The 27,164-nt window shown below is 38.6% G+C and overlaps 1 protein-coding gene across 10 annotated transcripts in view; it reads left to right on the top strand.

Moving 5' to 3' along the window:
- Positions 1-27,164, top strand: part of GTF2I (general transcription factor IIi) — an 80,459-nt gene that overhangs the window by 6,311 nt on the left and 46,984 nt on the right. For 7 of the 10 annotated variants that reach the window (XM_059866327.1, XM_059866331.1, XM_059866330.1 and 4 more), the window contains exons 2-12: positions 4,052-4,157; positions 5,491-5,629; positions 13,842-13,976; positions 14,333-14,516; positions 14,708-14,736; positions 15,751-15,799; positions 16,512-16,555; positions 17,707-17,727; positions 17,826-17,903; positions 25,021-25,080; positions 26,563-26,625. In XM_059866327.1, the coding sequence (XP_059722310.1) occupies positions 4,059-4,157; positions 5,491-5,629; positions 13,842-13,976; positions 14,333-14,516; positions 14,708-14,736; positions 15,751-15,799; positions 16,512-16,555; positions 17,707-17,727; positions 17,826-17,903; positions 25,021-25,080; positions 26,563-26,625 (901 nt within the window). In that variant the 5' untranslated portion in view covers positions 4,052-4,058. The remainder of the gene's footprint in view (positions 1-4,051; positions 4,158-5,490; positions 5,630-13,841; positions 13,977-14,332; positions 14,517-14,707; positions 14,737-15,750; positions 15,800-16,511; positions 16,556-17,706; positions 17,728-17,825; positions 17,904-25,020; positions 25,081-26,562; positions 26,626-27,164) is intronic. The other 3 variants (XM_059866328.1, XM_059866326.1, XM_059866325.1) reach the window with 3 other exon arrangements.

The raw sequence follows: 27,164 nt of genomic DNA, 5'->3' as shown, positions 1-27,164 counted from the left end.
TTCTGGGAAAATCAGTGAATATATATATAAAATACAGTATATAAACAGGAAGTTTTCTGTCGTTAGCATGCACAATATTTCAGAAGCAATAACCATTGCACCCACCCTGCCTGCTGGGAGCCAGCAGTGCCCCTGCTGGCTGTGCATGGAACTGCCCTTCTCCCTGCAGCAGGACAAGGCTGGGCTGGGATTGTGCTTCTGTTTGTTGCTGCTTCTGTTGTTTGTTTGCCTTGATATACACATGCATACTAGTAAGGAACTGTTACTTCTTTTTCCATATCTTTGTCTGAAAGCTCCTTAATTTCAGAGTTATAATAATTTGGATGGAAGGGGGGTCATACTCTCCATTCCAAGGGAGGTTCCCACCTTCCTTGGCAGACACGTGTTCTTTCAAACTGAGACACATATGCATAAATAAATGTATATGTATGGGTTTAAGTTTTTATATACATATATATATATATATATATATACACACACACACACACACACACATACACTGGTCTTCTGCTGTTGTTTCACTCTAATCTGCCCCCAGAGGGTCTATTAACATGAACCTCATTTACCCTGCCTTCAGAGGTGGGTTATAACATTTGGTCTTTAGTTTTGTCCTTCTAAACTGAAAATTTTTAGCGCTGTACTGTCGCGGTCTTCACCTTAGGGGTGTGCTGGTTCTGAGATTGTTAGTTTTCTTAGTAGTTGGTATAGTACCCTGGTTTTGATTTCTGCTGGAAACAGTGATGATAACTCAAGGTTGTTTTGATTACCTCTGAGCAGTGTTTGTACAGAACCAATGCTTTTTCTGCTTTTCACCCACTAGCGAGGAGGATGGGGGTGTGCAAGAAGTTGGGAGGACACAGCTGGGACAGCTGACCCCAGGGCCATCCCAGAGGGTGTGATGTCGTGCTCAGCATACAGAGCAGGAGGAAGAAGGGAGGGGTACACGTTCAGAGCGATGGCACTTGTTTTTTCAAGTCTCTATTAGATGGCATGGAATCCTGGTGTCTTGGTTCAAGACAATTTTAAAAGGTAGACACTCTAAATGAGTTACCTTCCCTTAGTTTCAATCAGTCTTTTTTTACCAATAAGGAGAAAATGAATATGAGTAGAGGTAAGTGGAAAAACAACAGTTTACTAGCAAGGAACAGGCAAAAAAAACCCCAGTAAATAATGACTAGCTACAAACTTGCTTAATCTCACCAACTCCTGGGGAACAAAGAGACACCCAAAATGGCAGAAATACCCTTTCCAAGATGGCACCTGCCATGGCTGACCACGTGTAGGGAAGCAAAGGGAAAACGGTATCTGACCCTCCCCCCAAGACAATTGTCCACTTGACATGGACAATTGGTTGATTGGTTTTGTTTTTGTGCTTCTTTCCTGCAGCAGCAACTGCCAGTGACTTAGGCTCACTGACTGGTTTAGCTGCTGGCTTAGGCTCACTGTCTGGTTTAGCTACAAACCTGAGTAGCTGGGGTGTTGGCTGCAGCCTCAGTGATTGGGGTAGCTGCTGATTTATCTCCCTGCCCCCCCGCCTCTATCTGCTTCCCTGCAGTGTATAATACAGTATAAATACAGTATATATACAGTATATATATAATGCAGCATATATGATACAGTGTATGTATAATACAGTATATATTCAGTATATAATACCGTGTGCTATAAGCATAGGCCAGCGCCCAGCTTATTGCAATAAGTTTTTCTCCTTAGAGTCATTATTGCAGTTCTCTTTCAGGTGTTACCCAACCTCAGCTGGGTTCTGTATTTGCTCATGTGGAAAGTCCCAGGCTCTAGGGTCAGAAAATTCTTCAGGGTTTGGCCCATATCCTCCCATTCTCCATGCCACTCAGTGTGGAGAGTTTTGTGGAGACGTGGCTTGAAGAGAAGGGACATGATAAAATACAGCTGGTAAAGCAATGGGCCTCTGGTGGGGGGCCTTTGGCAGGGCCAGAGTGTCCTTGAGCAGGAAGTTATACGATAACGGGATGCAGAAGCAGAGACTAGCTAATGAGGGGAGAAAACATAGGCATCCTGAGTATCTGATAGCAAAGGTTGAGCTGACCTCTTATAGTGACCCAATAGTGAGCTTTAGTTTTGCAATATGTATGAGCCTTATTATCACTGTTATAAGAGCACGCATGTTAAATCAATAAATTGAGACTTGTTGATCATCATCGGATGTGCTTGTCTCCCGTCGACTCCGTCAACTCAGGATTTTTCATGCCTGGTTCTACTTCTGGGTCAGGGGTTTCATTAGCTCCTCTGGATATCTCAACCCTCATTCTAGCCAAGCTGCAGACCATACTAAGGAAGCTTACCAGATAAAATACCAGGAAAGTGGTGTCTTTAATATTCAGGGGAAACTGAACATTCTCAAATAGTGATGTAACATATTCAAAGGAGAAGAAGGAAAAGAAAAGCTGAAAAACCTCATCCGCTGCTCCTCCTCTAGCAAACTGGGTGGAATTACTAATAAACCCCCAAAACATGCTACTGGAACTGGGACACAGGGTAGGACAAAGAAACCACAAACTATATATATCTGGAACAAACTTCAGTACCTTTCTAAACTTCTATAAATCATTATCACCATGCCAAGAAAATAGCTATTCTAAGGTGTGCCTCTCTACTGTAAAAACTATGTTAGGGACAATACTGGAGCTATCTCTGGATGAGAAAATAAATCTAGGGACCAGAAAGATATTAAAAACTCAAAAAAGCCTGGGGACCAGAGACACATGAAGGCCTCCACCCAGAGAGATATTATCAATTCAAGCAATATGGCTACTGACTGCTTCATTCTCATACAGAATAAGTACAACCAAAATGCAATCAATACAGGGTTTTTCCACTTTCTCGTGCCCCACGTTGGGCTCCAAAAAATGTATTTGTGCTGGTTTAGGGCAAATATGGGAGGAAGCTCCAGAAACGTCCCTCCAGAAAGCAGACTCAAACCCCTTCCAGTACTGGTTTGGGAAATGATTTCCTTGGGGAAAAATGAAAAAAAATGTTTATTTAACAAGCAAAGTATTAACAAGCATAAAAAATGAATAATATTAAACAATTGAATCTCTCGCTGTTCTGAAGAAATGGCAGATTCAGAAGTCTTTGCAATAAGGGGTGGCTTGGCTCTCTCAGTCTCTTATCAGTCCCTCCTGCACTGGAAAATGCCACGTCCCGGCCCTGGTGGGGAGCTCCCGGTGTTCTGGGTTTTCAGTCCAGAGCAGGTTTCTACAGTTCCAGGAAAAAGAAAAGCCACTATTGACGATGAAGAGAGAAAGATAGGGACTCAGTGTCATGGTCAAAGAATCTGAATTTATGGTGGGATACAAATGCTTTTAAAGTATTTTAGAAAAATGTGCAGCAGTCTTGTATAAACAATTCTACTAACAGAAGCATAAACAAATCTTGATTGTTACTTATGTTTTAAATAAGTTGAAAATGTCTTGAATGACCTATAGAATGGAGGGATGCTGAAATTTAGTTATTAATTTTAGCACCTTAGTTGAGACTATTTAGCTTTGAGATAATCTTACAACTGAAAAATATGCAAATAAGAGTGTCACATTCTGGTTGATACTGTAGTCTTTGAGGTTGTGATTTTGGGGCAGGATGGTGATTGTTTTGAGCTAGGCTATGATAATTATAAGGGAAGGTTGTTCTCATGCTTGTGTCATAATTACAATTTGCCATTTTTTGGTTATTGCCAGTGTTTGTTGCTGTGTTTATTTGGACATGCTAAGAAAGGAAAATCAATGTAAATTCAGCTAATCAATTAAAATGCATTTTTCTGGGCACAGATAGTTTGTGTCCAGATCACGATACAACATTTAATCTTATGTTTAGCTCAAGCCTTGAATGAAACAGCAGGAAGCATGAAAGAAGAGCAGGCACTTTCTCCTGTTTATTTACCTATGTGTTTGGTTGCTGGTGTGTAGTGGGCTATGTTCTGTGGGATTTTGAATTTATTTTTTTCTTTTCTTGCATAAGAGATTTCTTTTTTCCACCATTGTATGTATCTGAAAAGGTTTTTCCTTTCATTTTACAGGAGGAGAATGGCTCAAACTCTTGGACCAGCAACATCCATCCATGATGAGGAATCCTTGGAAAGCAGAATGGTGGTTACATTCCTCATGTCAGGACTTGATTCAATGGTTAGTAGAGAAGTTAAGTTTCTGCATCATAAATGTGTTTTGGTATTTGCAGGATTACATCAGTATATTGCTTCCCACTGGGCAGCAGGGAAGGTGGATTGTTGTATTTGTACTGTAATGTGTGTTCTCCAACCAGCTGTAATTGTATCTTTGCTTGTGATAATGCTATCAGTAATCTTGTTTCTTGTTGTGGTGTGGTTGTTTTAAAATTATTTTGTCAAATACATGGGAAATATTTGTTGATTTCTTTGGTACAGTGTGGCTGAAAGGCAAGAGCATGTTCTGGTCTTTGTCATATGTAGTGTAGAGTGAATAAATGGTTTTGAGGCTAATGCCTTGTCTTCAGCTGCTGTAGAAACTCAACAAAACTTGTTCAGAAAATACTTCTTTTTGTTGGCATATCATCTGTTTTTTAGAAGTTATTAAATTCTTTGATGGGGTTTATGGTTGGCTAGGCCTGTCCCATTTCCTTGAAAATGAGGCACTGTCCATGATTTGTTTATTTAAAAGTGGGGTTTTTAAATGATAAGCAAGAATTTTCTTTTTAGCAATGAAGCTTCCAGAGGAATGATTATAAGACAATATATTGCAAGTCTTTTATCCCGTTGCTTCTTAAAGTTTTTGTGTTACTTTCTCCTCCCGTGCTCAACTGTTAGTGTTTTTATAGGTTGTAGCAAACTCTGATTTAGTTCCTAGGAGAGACTGACCTTCTGTGATTACTACTTGGTCATCTCACCAGTTTTTTTGGGATCTTGTTCTCTCCATAGGCTTCCTGCCTTAATTCTTGCCAGAAATTTCTCCTGGCAGAACGCTTGGGGGTGTTTGCAGGGATGGTGCAATCCTTCCATTTTGGGAGCATTCACCTGAGGCTGGGCCCAGCAGACAGGACAGGGCAGACTACAGAGAGGCATCCTGCTTGCAACCACACCTTTCTGAGCAGAAAATGGTGTGTGAGAAGTGTGCTGTGAATATACAAAACTTCTGTATGCTTTGTTGAAAGTTGGAGTAAGGCACTCAATATGATTAATCCATGTTAAATTACCACTTCCATGTTTATGTCATAAATAATTTTAATTAAAAACAATGCAATCTCTGAGTCTATACAAGGTCTTAATTTGCTAATGAATCTACAGTGTTTTTAAGATTTCTGATGAAAAGCATTCCAGATGTGTAAATTGTACTTTGCTACTGGCTGATGTTATATTGCTCACAGTACCTTCTAAAGGGTGGGTGCTGGCAGCAGTACAGTAATTGTTTTACATGATATCACATACATTTTTATTAACTGCATCTTAACTATGGTAAGAAAACCTTTTTCTTTTTCTTTTTATAGTGTAAAGAACTTTCCAAGTCCAAGGCAGAAATTGCCTGTATTGGTGTATTTGCAAAAACTGTTTTTGTTCTTGGAACTGAGAGAGGAAAAGCCTTTGTCAACTCTAGGGAAGATTTTAAGACGGATTTTATTGAATACTGTAAGTTTCCATGTTTTATTTTTGTATGTCACAAGCTGCTTAATGTATATTGCATAATATTAATAATTTTGGGAGCAAAATTCTGTTTATCATGGCTGTGTGCTATAATTTATGTATGGCTGCATGCTATAATTATGTTGGCAAATCAAGCTGTAAAATGAGCAGTAACAGTGGTCTTGATTGTAGTGTTATTTCTACAATGGCTGGAAATGTTCATTTTTTTCTTAGATAATGTGAAAACTAGAACAATAAGAAGTATTAGATGGTCCACCCTTATAATACATCCTGCATTTCCTAGTGTGTGTTTCTTTGTATCCTTTCTCCTCCAAACCCTTTTTACACTCAGGAAGACTGAGGAGGAAAGTGAACAGGCAGAGAAGTACTTCTGTCAACTCAGGTGGTCCTGGTTCTTGAGATCACTTCATACCTTACTAAAGCAGATGCACAATTTTGACAAGATAGTATTTTTTCATGTAGCTATTTTGCATCACTTTGATTTAGTAGACAGAAGTAAGCAGTTGTATCATAATGACTTAAAATTATATCTGCATTACTTTTGTAATGCTCTAAGTTCATCTAGGGTGTGGTTTTTGTTTAAATTGCATTTTTACCATAAAACTGTGCAACTTTTGTGTTCAAAAAACTTGATTCATTGTTTCATTCACACAGGACAGTATTTTTAGGGATAAGTTTCAAAGATTCATTGATGATTTAGGGGAGCATTGATGCACTCATTTGGGAAGGTGTTAGTGGTGGACGCTGCCTAATAAATAACAAAATTATTTTCCTGGAGAAAGAGAGAAGATGGAGGTCAAAGGTAGGGTATGACAGAAGAATCAGTCTGAGGAAGAGTTTAAGAGTTTAAAAAACTGTCAAGCTGTTGTCAAGTTAAATACTGCTTGGAAAGCAACTGTGTTTAGTCTGTAACAGAAAGACTTACTCCCAAAAATGCTTTTGCTGCTACATAAAATTATTTTGGAGGCTCTGTCTCAAGGTCAGTTGTTTGTGGTAGGTGTCTTGGTTTGAAGAAGACAGGTGTCTGATAAGGTAGGCAGGAGCCTCCTTTAAAATGGAAAATATAAACCCCTTCCCTCTGAATTACTATAATTTTGACATTAAGGGGCTCTCAGGCAAAAATGTGGGATTGGGAATAACAGTTTTTTGCTAGGAAAAATTAAAATGTAAATGCAATAGTACAAAAAAAACCACCCCAAAACCAACACTGACAGAGTCAGACCATGCCCTGACCCCCTGTGTCTCAGGGTGGTGGCACAGTCCCATCCCAGGGGGGCTCAGGGTGGTGGCACAGTCCCATCCCAGGGGGGCTCAGGGTGGTGGCACAGTCCCATCCCAGGGGGGCTCAGGGTGGTGGCACAGTCCCATCCCAGGGGGGCTCAGGCTGGTGGCACAGTCCCATCCCAGGGGGGCTCAGGGTGGTGGCACAGTCCCATCCCAGGGGGGCTCAGCCCTCCTGCAGTGCCAGCTGTGGTTCTGCTGGAGCAGGGATCCTGCACAAGGGGGGAGTTTTCCTCTGCAGCTCCAGGGCTGCTGGAGATGGGCCTGCTCTCCTCTGGGAATGCAGGGCAGGAGAAAGCTGCTCCTCTGGGAATGCAGTGGCCAAAGGCTGCTGGGCTGTTCCCAGGTCAGATTGGATCCAGGTAGGAATGCTTGGCTCCTCCCCTGGGTGGAGCATCTCCCCATGGGATGCTGGAATTTGATCAGCCCTGCAGGGACACTCAGTGGCCATGGACAGCAGAGATCTCCTGGAGGGAGGATTGGCTGTGGGAGAGATAAAGAAACCTGCCCCATGAACAGCAGAGAACTGCCCCAGCTCTGGCAGAGGGTGATAAAATACACACCCCCAGCCACATCTTGCAGCCCAAGACAGTAGGGCTCTGGATTTTTTTTTTTTTTTTTTTTTGTCCTACTGGCATGGACAGTGACTTTCTGTGCACATATATATTCCAAGGAAAGTCAAAACAATGTTGGGTTGTAACAGATCACTGATGTCAAAATGTAGAATTGTAACCTGATTGAGGAATCAAGTATAAGAAGAATCAATTTCTTTTTCTTTTTCTTTTTTTTCCATTTTTTACAGGGACAATCTTTATATACCTTTGTTTCTGAAAACTGCTATCTGAATGCTGGGGAGGGAGTTTAGTTTTTCACTTAATTGCTTTTTTGTCTTGTTCTTTTTGCTTAAAGGACTTCCCTGACATCCTGGTACTATGTTTTATTGCCAGTACAGTGCTATCATGGGCCCTGAAATACCAGGGACTTTGTGTACTGGACACATCTATTAGTAGGAAATCAGAAATTACGGGGATTTGCTATTTGATCTCCTGGCTAGATCTCTGTTTCAGATTTTGTACTGTGGGAAGCACTGGCTTCTCATCCATGCTTCTATTTGGCTGTATGAGTTGTTGTTTCTGTAGATGCATGCCTGTGTTTAAATCCTACAAAAGTTTTGATAATCCTCACCTTTTGCTTTATTCAAGTTACAGGATACTTGTTCTTGGGCTGTGTTTTTGTACTGTCAGGCTGACAGGATTAAAGAATATTAACTTTGAAAGCAGTGTTTCCATTATGGTTCTCACAGAACATTATGGTGTAGATCTGTGTGAACAAGGTCAACTATTGTCAGTCGTTGCTTTCATGGTTTCACTAAGTGCACATCTCCCATGCTTTCAAGGGAGTCTTGATGCTGGAAGTAGTTTTCTTTTGTTCCTGAGAACGATGTTGATAATTCCAGAAAACATTACTTCAGAGCAACAATTTTTAGGAATAATAGCATTACGTATCCCTGGTGATGCTGATTCCACCACTGCCTTTGGCAGCTTTGAAGTATTGATGAAGTTTTTAGTGTAGTATCTTTTGCTCTAAAATGTAGAGCTGTGGAGGCAACAGTTCCTTGTTGTATTGTTTCTTCAGTTGATTATGAAAGTGAGCAATAGGCAGTGGTAGTTAAGATTTTAGTAGGTGTTTTGTAAGAATCCAGGAAGGACACAGTTCTTTGTCTATTTAACAAGTGAGACTTGAGTCCTTCTTGTTACTTTAGGACTGATAAAGGCTTCTAAGAGATTCTTACCTTGCTGTTAGAATTAAGCCTTTAAAAATTCATCTGTGATGTCAGTCCCTGGAACACATGGTGTTGACAATATTGAGAGTTACCTCTCCAGTTGTGGGTGTCTTCAAATTTCTTTAAATATGGAAAGAGAAGTCTGGTTACTAAGCACACCTCTGGTTATGTTTGACTCTCTACAAGCTAGCACATATCTTCAGTCTTTATTTCCACATTTTTCAGTTTCTTTGTATAATTTGAGTAGTGTATGAAATATTTTCAGAATTCAAACCTGCTGCTTTTTTAAAATTAATGAATGTTATTTAGTGGGCTAAACTGATGAAGTGTATTTATGAGGTTTCTGAAGGAAGTAGCTTGTACACTTTTTAGCAGTATAGAACTAATAAAAGTAATAGTGGTTCAATGAAAGCAGCACTGGAGTTTGGTTTCCTGTGCATTTCATTAATGATGATGTTGGCCCACTTGGGTTCCCTAAATCCTTGCTGCAGGGCAAGGATGAGCCCTGACCATAGCTCATTTTCCTTGTTACCTTAAGACAATGTGTTAGGAATTAATAATAACAATGCTTTTTTAAATTTTAGTGTGGTTGTGTAGTAAGTGTTGAAAAACCAGTCAGCAGACATTAATTATTTAAAACTGAGTCAGATACTATATTCTTCTGAACTCTGCTTAATGAAGATGGCTGTGAGCCCTGTGTCATGGTGAAATAGACTGTTTCAGTCAGTGTAGAACTTCATGTTCTTGTATCCACAACATGTGACCTGGGTAACCTGCAGTGTCAGACATTCTAGGCCTGTGTAAATTTGTATTGTGTATGGAAAGAGCATGTTCTTTGAGCACCTACTAATACTGAGCTTATGGACAAGTGTAGATACTTCTGCACTGTAAGCAATCAAGATCATATAAATCTTGCTCCAACAATACCTCTTTGTTTTGGTTGCTGTCCCGTGCTAAAGTGTATTGTGTGGTCCTCAGTTCCTCTTGTGTGGCCTTGGCAATATAAAATGCCTCTGGATTGTCATCTCTGGATTGCTCTGGAGTTGTGCATTATCAGCTGTCCTGAACAGGGGACTTACTCCTGGGGTACCTGAAGAATGCTCTTCAGTGCTTATCTTTGTCATTGAATTCTTCAGAGCCCAAGGGAACATTCTCATTTGATTGTGAGCTGGAGATAGTTTATAAGACATCCAAAGAAACCCCAAAACCCAGAGGAAGCCTTATTTTCCCCAGGTTGTATTTGCCTGTCAGAAGGGAACTTTCAGAAGAGCTTCCTGACTCAGAAGCACCTTTTTGGTCACCTGTTCTGGACTTGGAAAGATATTTACCCAGCACCATGTGTTCCATCCCATTGCCAAGGAGGTAGTTCTTATCCACAAATCCCAGTTGCCTCTGCTAGCATTTCCACTGGTACTGGCTGCTACACCATTAATATTGCAGAGAAGCTTAATTCTGCTAGTTCTCCAACTTCTGGTGGCTCTCCCAGTCATGTTGCTTTTTCTTTCAGTGGTGCCAGGGATTTGGGCTCAATTGCCTGAGGTGGGGCCATCTTGCACCTGTAGGTGGTTCATCTTTGATAGGTCCTTCATTTTTGGAGCCTTCATTTTTCTTGTGATGGTCTTGGGTTTTCACACTGATCTTAACAGTGCATCTGGTATGGGCCTGAGTTTGACTTCAAGTCCTGCTAGAGACTTTGGGCCAGGGTCTTCTACTCTTCTTACCTGTACCTCCATGTCCACCCAGCCACAGGTTGGGAGAACTTCTTGTAGTTTCAGGAATGCTCAGAATCTGTGTTCTTTATGTAAGAACACAGCCATTCCTGCTGCTCAGGAAGAATGAATGGAATGCAGTTCTCCACAGACTTTATGGGAAAGATTGGTCAGCTTTGGCTCCTCAGTGTGTTTTTTTGGTATGTGAATATGTGTTTCCTCTTGAATGTATTCCATCATCTGCAGACAAGCAAAATGATTTTTTTCTGTAAACTAGGCTGCTGTGGACCTGCTTGAAGATCTGCAGCTGGGCTTCTGCCTCACTGAATCCTTCTGAGTAACTTGTATATTGAGGTTGCTTGACTTGATTGCCACAAACCTTTAATGTTCTGTTTCTCCAGGCAGCTAAGGGGTATGAAGTTAACAGCTGGTTTAAAAACCTGTGGGGAAACTTCAGTCCCATTTCCTTGGAAACCACACATCTTGTTCCTCAGAGTTGAAAACACACAGAAAATTACTGTAGATAGTATTTTTGAAATTTCGTGCCTCCTAAATTCTTCTTCAGGTAATTTGCTTTTTGTGTGGTTCAAGTGATCCTTTGATAATTATAAAATGACTTTTCTTTAATTTGAGGAAATTTTCCAATTTCATGAACTGTAAAGCTGGATGGCCTTGAAAAGCTCACAGATGAATTGAGTGAATGACATTATAACCAAAGCAAAATGCTTTTAGCTGTGCACCCATTTACTTTTTCTCTTTCATTGCAGTAATTTTCCTTAAGTACAAACAATGAAATACATATATAGGAGTGGTGTCACAAGATTTTTGTTGCTCTTAAGTTGCATCTCAGAGTGCCTGTGCAGGGGTCACATTCATATTCTTAAAATTACTTCTTCTTTTTCCCTCCCTGAGGGCTTGAGAGCTACCTGATTAAAAAACCTTCAGATGTTCTAAGATGCCTTAACTGCCATGGGACTGACAGTTCTTTTGCTAGAGGAGTACTGAGCTCTGTCAGCTTCAGATAACAAATGGTGCCAGCTGTTCTCTATTGAGCATCTCATCTTCGAGTCTTTTTTTGAGGAAGTTTCAGTTAAGTAAGTTGTTTTTCTGCTAAAGCTTGATTTCTTTGTTTCTTATTCTTTGGTGAGATGAGGACAGTGCTGGATTTGTTGCTTAGAATGGGGACAGCTGGGAGATTGCTTTTCCAGCTGAGTGGTTTGCTGGACTGTCACACCTGGAGGGAAGGATGTTCTAAAGAACCCCAAAACATCTAGACAGTTGAAGAAAATAAGAGACACTTGAGCATATATTGACTCTCATTGCAAAATGAAGGTTGCTGGGAGTTGGGTAGTTGTAGTCTTGCTGAATCCAGAAGAGTAGTGAGACTAATTCCACAGGATGCTCACAACTGTGCAGAATGCTATTCTTTGCCATATAACCATTCCTCCCCCTTCATGAGCCATAAATACAGCCCCCTCATCCCTCTTCTGCACAGATCTTGTTGCATATGTCCTAGACATCCCCTGCCAGTGGTAGCCTAAATCCTGCTCGGGGTTCCAGTAATTTTGGCAAGGGCTTTGGAAGAGCTTGTGAAGTTGTCTAACCTCCAAGGGTTAGTGTGTCCATCAGTAGGGCCAAGAGGAGTGAATGCCTGCTAGGTTTGGTCAGTTCTGCAGGGCTGTTACAAATCTTACTGCATTTGAAACTTAATCCTGTCTGTGAGTCTTGATTAAAATTGGCCAATGATTGTGGGAGGGATTAGGGAGGCAGATGCATAATGTGATCTTAAGAAAATGAAAAAAATTCATGTAATTAAAAAAAAACATGAGGATTTGTCTTCTAGTTAAGAAAGAAAGTTTCTCCACCTTTCTGTCTGCTTTTCATTTTCAAATGAAGAGGGCAGTGTTGTCATCTTAATTTTGGTTTGTTTATTATTTTTAGAAAGTGTGGGTACACTTTCTGAAGCTGCTGGCAGTAAAGGCATTTTAAGTGAATCAGTTTCTTACATAGGAAAAACACCCACTCAAAAAGCTACATTAGATGTAGCTGTAAATGGAGACTGATGTGTAATCCCAAGTCCACAGGCAAACCTTAAATGATTTGATTAATTGATTAAGCACCTGTGTTACAGGTATATAACAATATCCCAGTTTTGCATTGTTTTTCATGTTCTGATAGGCCCTGTCATACTGCAGAGAATGCAAAAGTTTCAGGCCTGAAGAGCTGGCAAGCTAAATGTCACGTGGAGGTGGGTTTCCAGGGCATGGAGCAGACGTGTGATCTGCAGAGGAAGGATGAGATTCTCTTTGAAATGAAGATACGAGTTTTTAAGATGATAAATATGGTTTTACTAAAAGCATTGCTGCTTCAGCTCATTTCACAGCCCATTTGTAATCAGTTGTTCAAACTGATGTTTGTTTTCTTGTGTCAGTGTAGAATTCTGATGCCAGCAGTCCTGGTGATGCACATCGCAGTGTTTCAGGCTTACTGCTGTGCTGGCTCGTGGTGAAGTCATGACACAGCTTCAGCACTGATCATGCTCTTGCACAAAGGAACACAGATCTCCCTTGCCTTTCCTGCAAGGTAGGCAAGCATATCTCTGTTGTTTGCCTCTGGTTTTGCTGGATGATTCTCAGTAAATCTTAGCAAGAACTGAATTATGAGAAAGGAAAGCTGTTACCCGAAGCCATCGCTTCTATTTGCTTTTTAATCTTTTTAATGCTGGAAGTGTTCTTACTTCCTCACTCCTTTTGCAATGACTATTGCTCAGAGACTAGAACAAGATGTAGGGCTGCAATCTTCTCTGTTTTGCGTGATGATGTCTTGTTTGTAGCTCCTCTTATTCAGCAGTAGGAGGTGTGTAGTTAAATTGTCCTTTGAAAAAGATGAGCTGTCATGGCAAAAGTCAGATCCCTTCTGTAAAATGTTCTACAAAGCACATACAGAATAAATAAACCAGGACATAATAGAAATGCTGCATAAGATGTCATGCAGAGCACTAGAGCACTATGGGACCCTTCACACTGGCATTTTACCTTTTCCTTGGTGACTCTATTGGTCCTTCTTTTCTTGGCAGTTTAGCATTTTATTTTGACTGTATTATGCTCCTGTGAGATTAATAGTTTTTTTCAACCTCTTCATGCCAAAAGAAGCCTCCTTGGATATGTTTCTGAATTTGTCATTCATGTTCTTCAGGGGGTGATATTTGCAAAGATTGTAGTGAGGATATAATAATTCTGGTGTAAATTTAAATTTGCTCATTGCTTATGTGCATAGATGTGTGCGTTTGCTTCTAATTCAAGTAAACTCTTGCAATTTCCTGTCAGGATTCCTGCTTGAGAATCTCTAGTCTAAAGTGGTGGGACTAGGCACTTCTAATAACTTACTATTTTATGCTTGTCTTATTTTTATAAATAACTGCCAGGTGTTACAGAAGAGGACAGGCCTCCAGAGCTGCAGAAAACAAAGACTACATCACCTGTAAACAGACAGACTTTGGATGCTGAGGAGCTGGAGGCTCTTAGAAAGTCTGTGGAGGAGTTTTTCTGCTTTTCCTATGGTGGGTGCTTAAAATTCTTCGAAGAGCTGTTCTAGATTTTTAAATTTTTATTCCTTTTGGGAGGAAAAAACTGCATGATCTCAGCCTTCCACTTACACTGCTGGTTTTAGAAACTTAGTAGCTGTTTCTAAGAAATACACACGTAGTGGTTCTTCTTGATGTGTTTTGTGGGATGTCATTTGAGATCATTGTACAGTGCACATTAGTGCCAGAAGTATTTGGTTTTCTGAGAAGATTTGCATCCACACTTTGCTTTTGCTCCAGTTCTGTCCAAAGTTACAAGGTTTTATGAGGGACTCATCCTTTTGCTAACTTCAGCAGTCTCAACATCAAAACAACTCCTCTTTTTTTTCTAGGTAAAGCTTTAGGAAAGTCAGCAGCAGTACCTGTGCCATATGAAGAGATTCAGAGGAACCAGTCTGTTGTGATAGTGCAGGGCCTGCCTGAAGGAGTCACATTGAAACATCCATCAAATTATGATGTTTCCACCCTGAAACGGATTTTGGAAAACAAATCAGAGATCTCATTTAGTATCAACAGGTTATTTGCTCTCTTTCTTGTGCTGGTCTGTCCAATTTGGTTTTGTACTTAAGTAAAATTAATTTTAACTTTTAATTAAATACACTGTAGACTGTTTCTCTTAAACAGGAATTCTCTCTGTAATGTACACTACCAAGTAATTAACAATGTCTTTGTTAAAACTGAGTTTTTCTTCCCATATTTCCACACAGGCCTTTCGTAGAACCAAAGAAACAGATAGGTAAGTCAATGCTTATTCAGACTAAACAGAAAAAGACTGGAGTTTTAGTTTAGGTAGCAATATATGTAGAGCATTTGGTCATGTAAATAAACTGGCAAACCGTGCAGAAATTTCTAGAGTGTGAGTTGCCTTACTTATAAGTAACCCTTTCCTATATATAAGCCTTTCCTTTATGCATTGGTCAGGAGCAACTCATTAGGGATGAAATTCATTCTATTTCATTCTTTGTCTTAGACAAATCCATTTTGTTTCATTCTTCATCCTTATATTGAATTTAAGTTTAATGTGAATTGTATATATCCTAGGAGAAGTGAACATAGGAAGGACTGCTTTCAGTTTTTAGAAGATGCCAAGACACTCTAGTGCTTGTGTTCCACTACCCAGCTGAGTTTGGCATTTACATTTAATTTTAAAAAGTAACCTAATCTTCTGAAGTGGCTAGGTGTTGTAGTTCCTATGAAAGCCTCCATATATGAAAAATTCTGAGCTAGAGTGAGTATTGTAAAACTCTAGAGAGATTCACTTCTAGCTTAGGAGAAATCCTCTCTCCTCTTCCTTTTATAGTATCATGTTGCTTTACTTGCTAAATGCAGAGGTGTGGGGATTTGTTTTATGAAAAGGATGAAGCAATCTCTGTGGGAATGTAGTCAAAAAGGAAAAGTTTAATTTCTTAAGTGAAAGAGCCAGAAGTTGATGCTTGATTAGTAAAATTGGAGATGTGTTGCCTATGCTCAGGTTGAGGACTAGATATGGAATATTACAGAAATTCTGTTAATAATATAGTTCTATCAAAAATACAAGGTAGGTTTTCAGTGTGCTAAGTGACATTCTAAAGCTGTTTGTGTCTCAGAACAGTTTAATGGGATCTTTCATTATCTGTGAATGAGGAAAACATGCACATATGCTTGTAAAATGTGAACAGGCTTTTGCTTTGTGAAATCAATGTTACATTTTCAATTTGTGTTTAAAGTAAATGGAATACAGGAAATTCAAATATTATCTTTTAACTTTCAGAAGCTGGTGTGATAGATCCTTCACGTTCATTTATACCCCCATGTGAAAGGTGAATTTAAAATGTAGATTTTTTTTTTTAAATCAACTATCTATTTTCATGTTGTTATCCATGTCTTAATGTGCTTTTTCTGCCCTGCTGACCTTTGAATAACCTTTGCTTGCTTGGCATTATAAAAAGCATGAAGCTCAATCTTCTCTTTCTTTTGATCATTGTTTGTAAAGAAACTGTTACAAGTTAAACAAATGGCAAAGTTTCTCTTTAGTTTAATTAGCCTAATGGGTGTTCTTAATTCACAGTCTGTTAGTCAGGGATAAGTTTGCCATGTTTTATGGTACAGCAGTGAGGGAGAACAGATGTAATGTTGCTTCCTTCCCCCTCCTCAATTCCTCCTCCTTCCACTTTTGAAAAAAGTGATTTTTTTTTTGAATCAGTAAATGAAGATACTGTGTCTGTAACATATCAAAAAATTGTTAATGTGATCAGTTTTTTGTACTTTTGTGTTTGCCTCTCATTAAATACTGAACATGATCTGAATATTGGGTATGCCTCAAAAAAATATAGGAATAGGAGATTGCTGGCAATTAAGTTGTAAAAAATCAGATAAGCCAATATGCAGGGGTTTTTAATTTTATGTTCTTGTTAGAAAAAAAATTCTGAGAGATTGATTTTGCATAACAAGCTCTAAAGCTTTAAGAACTTGCCAGAAATTTAAGGTTTTTTTTTAATAATGTCATTCTGTTTGATTTGCTTAATTTTATAGTTGTCCTCCTGTTAATGTGAAAACAGAACCAAGCAAGGATTCTGGTATGTTCAAAATTTTGCCTTAATTTGCAGGGAAAAAAAACCAACCAAAATAACACAAGCAAAAAAAAAAAAAAAAAAGAAAAAACCCCATATTCTGTTAGAAGAGTGAACTTAAGCAAAAACAGGGAAAAAAGCTCCAAAAAAAAAAAAAAAAAAAAAGTAGCAATGATACATCCTTGGTGACACAGAAAAACATCTCTTTGCTTGAAACTGTCAGTTTTTCAGTTGGAGTTCTTATCAAATATTAAACCCTAGCCAAATGCTTCCATTTCAAGAGGGAAATTACAAATTACAAAAATTTGTAATACATTGTAGACTAAGTTTATCTTTATGTAATTTAGAGAAGAATTTATTTGATAATATTCCTAAAATATTGAAAATTAAGAAATGTCCTTTTTCTAGCTAAAATAGAAATCAAAAGTTCATAAATAACAAGATGTGTTATTTGTTACTTAAAAATTTGCCAGATGATTCCTAAGTTGCTCTGCAGGTAGCAGATGATTGCCCAAGGCACTGTGATCTGTGGCAGAGTAGTGCTGAAGTGTGTGCTGTGAGATAAAAGCCTGGGTAATCCCAGTAAAGCCAGTGAGGCAGCAGGTGTGCTGGGAGATAAACTGGTGGCTTTCCCTTTTGCTGGGTTGGGCTGCACTGCTCAATTTCCTATTAGAATTAAGTTTTCATGTGTAGTCCAGCTTTTTGCTCTTGTTATTTGTGCTTCACAACTTTAAATTTGTGGTTTAGGCACCCTCCATTTTTAACGTTTGGCTTGACATACACAAAGCATTAACGTGAACTTATTGCTAAGTCAGTCCCAGACTATTTCCAGTGCTGTATTTAAGTAATTCTCACAGAAGAGGAAGCAGGAGCTTTCCCAGGACTTTTAGTACAATGAGTGATAAAATATATTTTTTTCCTGTGGTAGCATGCAAAGAGGAAGGAGCCCATTTAAAAAATATTCTTCAGATCTTAGACAGCATCATCAGGGAAGCCTAATTTGTAGGGAGATATTTAATCCTAGATTATTTCTGGGGTTGACCAAGCTGAAACATAAGAATCCAGCAGGTCACTTTGTTACCATTGTTTTAGCTCAACAAATGTGTAATGTTTTGTATTTTTTTCCTTTTTCATTTCTTTTTTTTTTTTTTTTCCAGTAGAGACCAACAAGGATCATGGTGAGTGCTTTTGGTTTTTTGGTTTTTTTTTTTTGTTTTTTTTTTAAGAATCTGCTTATTATTGGTTTCCATATTTGATTCCTTTGTTGCTTCTACAGGAATTTCTTCCAAAATGTCATCAGTAACAATGAAAGAGGAAAGAGATGATCCTAACTACTATCAATTTAATACTCCAGGTAATGATAGTAATTTTCATATGTGTTTATCTCATGAAAGGATTGGTTGCCTAAGTGTTGATCCCTCCATGCCTCTCTTTTTAGTAATTTTTGGTCATTAAACATGCAGTTACTTAGCTCTGTTAGGATACAGCATTTCCATGCTGCCTATCATGTAAGTTGTTATGAGGAAATACCAAAAGACCTAAAGAACAACTTCATCCCAAACCCATATGTGTGTGATTGGTTTGAAGAAGTTCCAGGAGTCTTTTTGAAACTGCTTGATATATTTTTCTGAGGGTACAATGTGCAAACTTTATAATTCAATGACTTTGTTGAACAGGAAATAAACCTTTATAGTGATGCTTTCTAGAGCCCTGCTTGAATTTTTTCTTTAGTTTAAAGTTTCGGTAACTTTTATACATGGTACATCATATAATCAGCTGTTCTGTGATTCTATGATTGGAAGTGTATCAATCACTTCCTTTGTAGGAATGACCAATATGTGTCAAAATTGTGTTGAAAGGTTCATATATGTGGACTAAGCAAAACAATATATATGAGTCCCATGGCTCAGCCTCCATGTATGTTTTAAGTTCTCTCCCAGTTGTTTTGCCCCACCTCTATGTATGCAGTTTACACATTCACCTCAGCTAGGAGAAAACAGAAATTGTTTTTTATGTTGGCATGAATGGTAATTAAGAAATTGTGACTATAAATGGCAATATAAAATAACTAAAACTTTATAATTTCAACCTATGTGTACTTGTCATTAGGTTAATTGAGTAATACAAAGAAACATGGGCAAGCTGCCACACATCTCTCAATGACAGTTAAATGTTCAACAGTGAAGTGCAAAACAGCACATCCCTTCATTTTGTAATATTATATATTATTGTGATAACATTTTGTGTGTGTTCAGACAGGAAGACTCTTGAGACTATTTTCTAATGTGCTTTAATAACTAACTGTGGGGATGTGGAATCAATATTTTCATCCTGGCATATCTCAAGAAACATAAGAGCATCATTCAGAGAGACCTCAACCATTGCATAGCAAAGTGTCACCCTTTGAGTGGAGAACTGGAAAGTTGTTAGGATTATCTGCTCTTCATATGTGTGCATTGCCTGGCCTTGGAGCCTTACAGGTTAGGCAAATTAGTGGTTTACAGGCATGATTTAATGTAGTAAAAGTAGATGCTGGTGTGAAGACAACCTAATCATTGTTCCTTCCAACGCCAAGTCTTCTCATTCTTTTGCTTTTTATCCCCATTGTGGTTTTCCATTTCACGCATACAAACGATGTCAGAATTTGGCCAATAGCCCACAGTGTAACTCAATGCCATCTGAGGAGAGTCTGCACTGAAATTGCTTCTTTACAAAATAATATCCATTGTACTGCATCTGAAAAATCCAAGTCATGCAATATGCTTCCAGAGTGAAGTCTAAGCACTTTTGACAGGGGGATTTCTGTTGTCTTTCAAAGAACTCTAAATTTAAATATTCTGATTGTTGGAGAGAAATATGTATCTCTTTCTGATAAAGTGGTGCTTGAGAGATGACTCCCCCTCTCTGCCTGCAGTGTAGTTGTCCAAAATGGCATTTTAAAACAGGACAGAACTGAGTATATTGGTAGAAGTGATGGTGTGCTGTGAGCTAAAAGACGTTTTCTCTTTTATATCAAGTCATGCTGACTAGACAAGTAAAGCAGCTTCCCCTTCATTCTTTGTGCAGCTACCACTCTGATTCAAGCCAAAGGTTGTCCAAACTATAGAGCTATAAATTCTGGAGGCACATTGGTGTTTGTGTGTGGGTGATGGTGAACCTTTAAAGTGGTGAACCTGTAAAGTGAACCTTTAAAAAGTGGTTATTCTGAGGAGTGTTCCTGAGGAGTGACATAGTCTGCCCCTCATTGCCTTTGGAGAGATGTGCTACAAAATAAAGAAAACAGATAAGGTAATAAATTTTGCTAAAAATAAGCAAAACCCAGGCTTATCAATTTCTGAGAACGAAACATCTAAAGTGTTAGAGAGCAGCAATCTGCTTGGGCTTCCTGGAGAAAGTGATTCAGTGATAAAGTTTCATGGTTGTATTTTTTCTCTAAGTGCTTCCTCTCAAAGATCTGTAATGCTGATCAATGTGCTGTGTGCCTGGGTGGCACACTAACTCTTCCTGTTAATCAAAGAGGGGAAGTTATATCTGTAGGTGGATGTTCTTCTCATCCCAGTTGAAGGTTGCACCATTTAGATGATGCCATGAGTTAATACTGAATTACTAAATTTAGAATTGTTTTAGCAGTACACAATAAGATGACTGAGAAATAGGGACTTCAGCCATCTGACACTTCCTGTGGGTTTATTGACAGAGAATAAGGGGCAGTTTTCTGTCAGTGGGCTCTAGAACTGTCCTAAGTTACAAAGTGAGATGTAACCAAAAGTATGTATTCTGTTACTATCTTCATAAGCTGTTAGAACAGGTGGGGCAGTGCTCCTTATCTCTCCTCCATGACCCATCCCTGATAACTCTGGGGTCTGTCTCTGCTAATGGGCCATCAAGTCTCACTGCATGACTCCTAAATTACATCATCCCATTGGGAGATGCTCCACCCAGGGGGAGGAACCAGTGATTCCTACCTGGATACAATCTAAGGCTTGGAACACCATGGGAAGCCTTACCTACTGAATTCCCGGAGGACAAGAGCTCCATAACCACCACTGGACCTTCAGAGGAAGCCCAGGCCCTTCTACAGGATCACTGCTTCAGCAGAGCCACATCTATCACTCCAACAGATGTGCAGCCACCATTTAATTGGACTACTACCACCACCCTGACCAACAGGGTATCACTTTCTATTCTGACTCTGTCAGTTTAGCCAGTGTTTTCTCTTTTTATTTTAATTTTCCTGTTAAATGGTTGTCCTGACTTGGAGTCTCCCACTGGTTTGCTTTCAAACTAGTGCAAACACTATGGCAGTGGATGTTTTTTCCAAGTGTCCAGGACAAATGTGAAGGTTAGTACAGTGTTAAACTTTGGGGAGACCAAAGACAACCTGTTCTGGGATAAAGGTCCAGATTTTGATGATTGACTAAATGAGGAAAAGGACTGAGTATTTATCATCAGGACTAAGTGACACATCCTGGGGCATTCCAGCTATGTTAGCTAGTATTCCTGCATGTGCCTTGTCTGTAGGTATCAGTTCCTATGGCTCTTTTGAAAAGAAACATAACTGAGAATGCTGTTTCTTGCTTTAGTGGTTTAAATGTAATTTAGTATTTTTACTAGAAACGAAGAAATGAAATAGTCATTTCTCAAGAGTCAGATGTATTTTCAGATTTGAGAATACCCCATTTGTGCTATATAAAAACAAGCCTTTGGGGCTTATAAGTGTGGTACTGCTGAGTGAGTGCTGAGTGCTCTGTGCTTTATCATCACAGGATAAAGCAGGGTTTTTTGGTGACACAACCCGTACAGAACTTAATTATTTGCTGACTTATGACCAAACACTTTGTAAAAGTGGCATGTTATCCTGTAAATTTTGTGAGTGTAGGTCTTCACTGATGCCTTGAAGTTAAAATTAAGAAAAATGGAAGCAGAAGGAAAAGGCTGTAAACAGTCTGTCCTGTGAATTGCCTGATTCAGTTTATAAAACATCTGGAAGCGAGTAGAAAACTGCTTAACAGCTTTTCTCTTTAAAACACCATGTAGTTGAACAGTGCTGTCAGTTTTGGAATTCTTGACAATGTTAGCGAGGCAGTTAAAATAAGGACATTCATCCAAACCCAAATGAAATTGAAAATGTCTTCTTCTACAAAGAAAAAACCCAAAATATGAATGTAAACATTGCATTTATTCTCACTGAAACCTTAAAACTAATGAATGTCTGTTAGTATGTCTCTAACACCAAAATATTTCTCCTTTGTGGATCTCTCAGAATACTAGACATAAAGTCCATTTTATTGGAGCTAAATCTGTGAAGCTAGGCTGGCATGTAACTCTGAGTGTGCAGGTATTATCTTAAACCAAGAAATTCCAGAATATATAGTGAGCACAGTCTTGTGCTTCCTGAAGGGAATCACATCTAGTTCACATTGCTGCTATATGGGTAGCCTATAAAAAGGCCAGAAAAGTGAGCATTGCTTATCCATGAGGTGAAAAATCCATTCCTTCTGCCAAGTGGCACAGGTTTGGCTGTGTAGTGTTAGGATGTTAGGACACAATCCATTAGAAACTGAGGCTGAAATGTTTGGAATCAGTGTAAGTAAATGGTGTGTGGGTGTGTAGACAGAAAGAATAGCTGTGACTGTTGAGGGAGTGACATCTGCTCTTGTTTTTAATGGATTTGTTGGAATGTGAAAAATCACCTGTTTGTAAGAGGCATTTCAGGAGTTTCAGTTTATGCCAACAGCCATCTCTTCCAGAGGTTCCACTGTACTGCTGAATCCTAGACTGAGCACGTGCTTTGGGTGCAGTGATCTGTCCTGTATTTAGCTGCTCATGGAAGACCAGGGTTTGGTGTGAGTGTTAGAGAGTTGCCAAGTGCCTGGGCTGTGTAGGAGAGCTGTTTGCTGAGGAGCATACCTCTACTGTCTCTGGTTCAAGGTGAAACTGCTTAGCTCTGCCTACACATCTGAAGTTCAGATTCCAAGACATAAACATACTGAAAGATTTTACTTCTAAGGTGTCCTGTGGTTTTAGTAATTAAATCTCCCACTTCTGTGTCCATCCTTCATCCTACATCCTACCTTCACTGGCAGAATTTAGTTCTTTCTTGAGTTTTCTTATTTTTCTATTTTGTGATTTTTTTCATATCTTTATTTCTGGATGGAACTTCTTTTGATCTGGTTACCACTGTACTTGATTTTTGCTTTCCTTGGTTATGTCATATCTGTAATTTCTGCCTGTTGTGTGCATTAATGCAGTAAAGTGGAAATGTATATTTTTATTAATATCTCTTGGTGGTAGAACTCTTCTAAATTTCATTTTCTAGTCTTCACTAAATTAGGATAGCAGAATCTATTGTTTGACATGTTTTAATTTCTGAAACAACTTTTTCACACTGCTTTTTTCCTCTGTCCAAGCTTCATAATATGGAAAAAGTATTCAAGTTTTATGAAATAATCTGTGTTGGTCACTCTTGAAAAAAAAATCAAATGGTTTTAGTACATGTACTGTAGTTTTTATCAATATTACAGATAAAAGGACTAAATTCTCTGTGCTTAATCTCAAGGACTGTAAATCTACTAAGTTTATCTTTTTAACTACAGAAATATTTCTTCAAGTTTAAAAGCATTAAAGACTATTAGTTTTCCTTTTTTACTGCTGTCACAGCATGTATTTGGCACAAAGATAATGCAATACAGAGAATACTTCAGAATATGGGGATAAAACAATCCTGTCAGGATTTCTGAATTAAGGAATAAATGCAAAGCTGTGCATATTTTGAGATGTTTGATTATAGTGGGATGCATACTTCTGTGTGTCAGTGCCTTATGAGTAACAATAATTGCATGTTCACAGGAGTGCTTAAACCTGACTGGGTGCATCTGCTGAATATGCTGATTTAAATAAAAGCAAATTTAGTCCATGGAGAGGAGACATTTTCAGCACACCCAGAGGGGTTGTGTTCTATTCCCACCCACCCCTAACAGCTGCAGATCACACTATTGGTGTGAGAATTCTTTCTGCTGAGGCCTGGAGGGCCACCAGTGCCTCTGGGTCCTTTTCCTCCCTGTTTTTCCCCATCTCTGGACTATGATCTAGGCTGTGCCAACATCAGTGTTTGTGGAGCTGTGTTTTGAACAAAATCAGGGAGCTCCTCTGAAGTAAACAGATTTAAAAAAAAAAAAAAAAAAAAGGGTAGCACCTTTCCCCAGCAAAGAAAAGTGGCAGGAGCAGATCTAAGCAGCACTTGCTGAAAGAAATGTGTTTCGAGCAAAGAACTTTGCATAGCTTCCTTACTTGAAATGCTGATTAAAATTCATTTTTAATCTCTTTGAAAATCTGAATAATCAAATTAGGCAGAACTGTTCAAATTAGCATGATTGTAACCACCTAATTATCATTATTTTCTTTAATAGTTAGATATTCACTTATTTGATACTATATATGTACTTTCAGTGACTGAAATACTTCAGAAGTCTGATTGTGACAATAGTCTTTTCTGTATTTTCTTTCTTACTGTGCAGATGCAGTAGGGTTTAGAATATTTCATTGCCTTATTAATCAACAGTAGCTTTTCTCTTGTGGAACTAATAATACTCTTGCTGATACATTTATGAACTTATCTCTAAACAACTAGAATTTCTGGTCAGCTACATGAGCTTCTGCAGATTGCTTTTGCCAATGCACACAGAAATTATCAGATTTGCACAGAACAATTTGTCCAACTCAGTCAGTTCCAACCAGTTATTCCTGTTTGCCACACAGAGGCAGGTTTTCCATGCCTGTGCTATTTCTGTGGTATAGAATGGCCTGTTGCTCAGCAGGGTGTTGTTTGTGCTGTTAGCAGCTCACCCTTCTAGCAAAGCTGCAGGAGAGCCATAGCTGTAAGCAGCAGGGTTTTAGGAGTGTTAATTTAATAGGTTAAATGTAGTTTCTGTGCTGCCTTTCTGCATCAGTCTTTTTTAACCAGTCTGTAGTCTTCAAAAGAACTGTTGTAATGAAAAGTAAACAGTCTTGGAGTGTCATAAATTACTTTAATCCCTGTGAATTTATGTATTTAATGTTGGTGGGAATGTTAAAGTCAAAGAATACTCCTTAGGAATATAAAGTTTAATGAACAGGAAAAAGATCTAACTTATTAAAATGTCATTGAAGAAAGGCAGAAGCATCAACATTTATTTCTTAAAAATTAGTTTATTAGTTGAAACCTGCTATTCAGCATGAGTCTCTAGACTGTTCAGTAGTCCAAGAAATGAACAATGCTGACACTAAACCCATTTTTATTCTGTTGAAGCAAGTAAGTAAGGATTTATAAATATTTAATATTTAACAGAGTCTTTCCAAAGTTTAGCATTACAGAAAGTATGAAGTGAGCACATAATATAGGAAATTAAAAGTTTCTTGGCAAATTCCTGTATGGGCTGGAAGTATGTTTTTGTTGTGAGATACCCTTAAAAACTGTTCTGTCTATTCTCAAGCAGGCCCTTCCAAAACACCAGAGATAGAGGAAAACGTTGCTCCTGGAAAAAGTTACACAGGTAGATCTTTTACTTGTATTTTTTCCTCACATCTGTTTTAGAAATTGAGTGTGCAAGTTTTGCTTTTCACAGCTTTGCTACTTGATTTGCCATAAAACTGAGGGTGTTGGAACTTAAACATGAATAGAAATAAAAATTACTGTTGCCTCAATTTCCAGCTATCCAAGTAGACAGACATGTAGATGGGAGCCTAATTTCTTCCTTTTTTAATTTCAAAGAGGATCATCTTAAAGCACACATTGTTTGTGTAAATTGATATGTTTCTCAAGAAATTCAGTCTGTTTCATAATGACTTCTGGAGTTTGATAAAACTCTGCTTTTTAAATTATAAATGCAACTTAACTATGTTTTTCAGTTTAGTGTGATGTGAATGAGCACATAAACAAATAAAGTCTGTGTTAGTCAAAGCAGTACCTTACCAAAACTCTGTAATAGCTGAAATGCCTTTACAAAAAAATGGTGCAATTTTTTTCAGCTGTTTACAGTTTACATTAAAAGTATTAGATTGCCCATTTGCAAAGACTAGGAAATATTAACCTGCATTTAACACTGTGAATTTCGTAGTAAGGTCAGAATGTTCCTGCTGCCATAAATTTCTAAGATGAGAAAACAGTGTCCTGAGTCTTGTTCACGTGAACAAACTAATTCTGGAATTTCTCCTGTGAAAATCCTTACTTTGAACAGTAAGGATTAAAAATAGTTAAAAATTTCTTACGTATTTTGACTGTGGTATCTTTTTACTTTATATTTGTAAAGGAAATCATCAGCATGTTATAATACTTAAACATAGAGAGATCTAAAGGAAAATACTCTTCAAAATGCACAAGTGTAGCTTTACTCTGCTGGAATAATTAAAATATGTTCCTACATGCACTGCTACTTCATTTTGATAGAGTTTCTGATACAATTAGCTTCACTTTAACTGTAGTGCAGTTAAGTACAAATTGGTCTTTCTCACAGTGAGTATTGATTGGGTAATCCAGCTTGTGTTGTTGAGGCACTCTGCCCCAATGAAATCATTGTGATCATGAATTTCCCTCCCATGGTTGATTGTTGGCCTTGCAGCCTGTTATGGAAATGATGATAGTGCAGACACAATGAGTCTGTAGAGCTGGTTGAAAAATCCCTAATGTGTGGGGACAGACAGCCTTTGTTTATATTTTCAGTAATCCTGGGTAAGGGAGGGGAAAATACTTATGATTGTATTAACCCTACAAAGCCAAGAAGATGGAATTTCCTTCAGTCATAGCAGCAGCCCTGCAGTGCAGCATGTGCAGTTTAGCAAGTGTAATCCTCACCTCCTTGCCTTTGTCTGGAATTGCTCAAAGGCTCATGGTAATATATCTTTAATTCTATTTTTATTTTATGCTGTGAGTTCAAGGGACTTCTTTGACAATGTTGGTTTAGATGCAAAGGCATGGAGTGTTTGGCTGAAAATCTTGTCCATGTCCACCATTCAGCAGTCCTGTCTTTGCCTTTCAGAGACCCCCCAGCCTGAGTCATCAGACACGAGTGAGGATTCTGAGGTTGAGTTCAGTAATGAAGGTCAGTTCCCCACGTCATTGATTTCAGGCATTATTCTGTCCAGAATGTGTTTTCCATATATTGCATTACTTGGCAGTGAATGATGAGAATTGTGTGCTGGTCTTGAGTGTAGTTTGGATTGTGCACTGCTTGATAGATGAGCCTGGTAGAGAAGTATTAGAAAACCACAATATACTGAAGCATATTGGAGTACTGGACTGCTTTTGAAATAATGCCTGACAGCAATTTGTATCTTCTGCATAATTTTCAGGTGTTAATGAAAAATATTGTTTGAGCAGACAAGATATTATAACATTCCTTTATTCTGGAGAACACCTTATAAACACATTGTAGTTACATCTAACATTTGTAGTTTCCAAATGCTTCAGGGAAGAATGGTACCAGAGCAGAAAGGCTGTGTTGCAGGTGGTGTAAGTGGAGCCTCAAGGTGTCTGTCTGATATTGGTAACTGTGAGACACTTTTCCCTGAGCAGCTCCCTTTGTCATCCAAGTGGCTCTAAAGCTGCTAAGCAGTGTCCCTGCAGTTCTCCTGTCTGTCC

This window comes from Haemorhous mexicanus, chromosome 22, assembly GCF_027477595.1.
Source record: "Haemorhous mexicanus isolate bHaeMex1 chromosome 22, bHaeMex1.pri, whole genome shotgun sequence".
Classification (NCBI taxonomy): domain Eukaryota; kingdom Metazoa; phylum Chordata; class Aves; order Passeriformes; family Fringillidae; genus Haemorhous; species Haemorhous mexicanus.
This window is presented reverse-complemented; position numbering and strand designations above follow the sequence as displayed.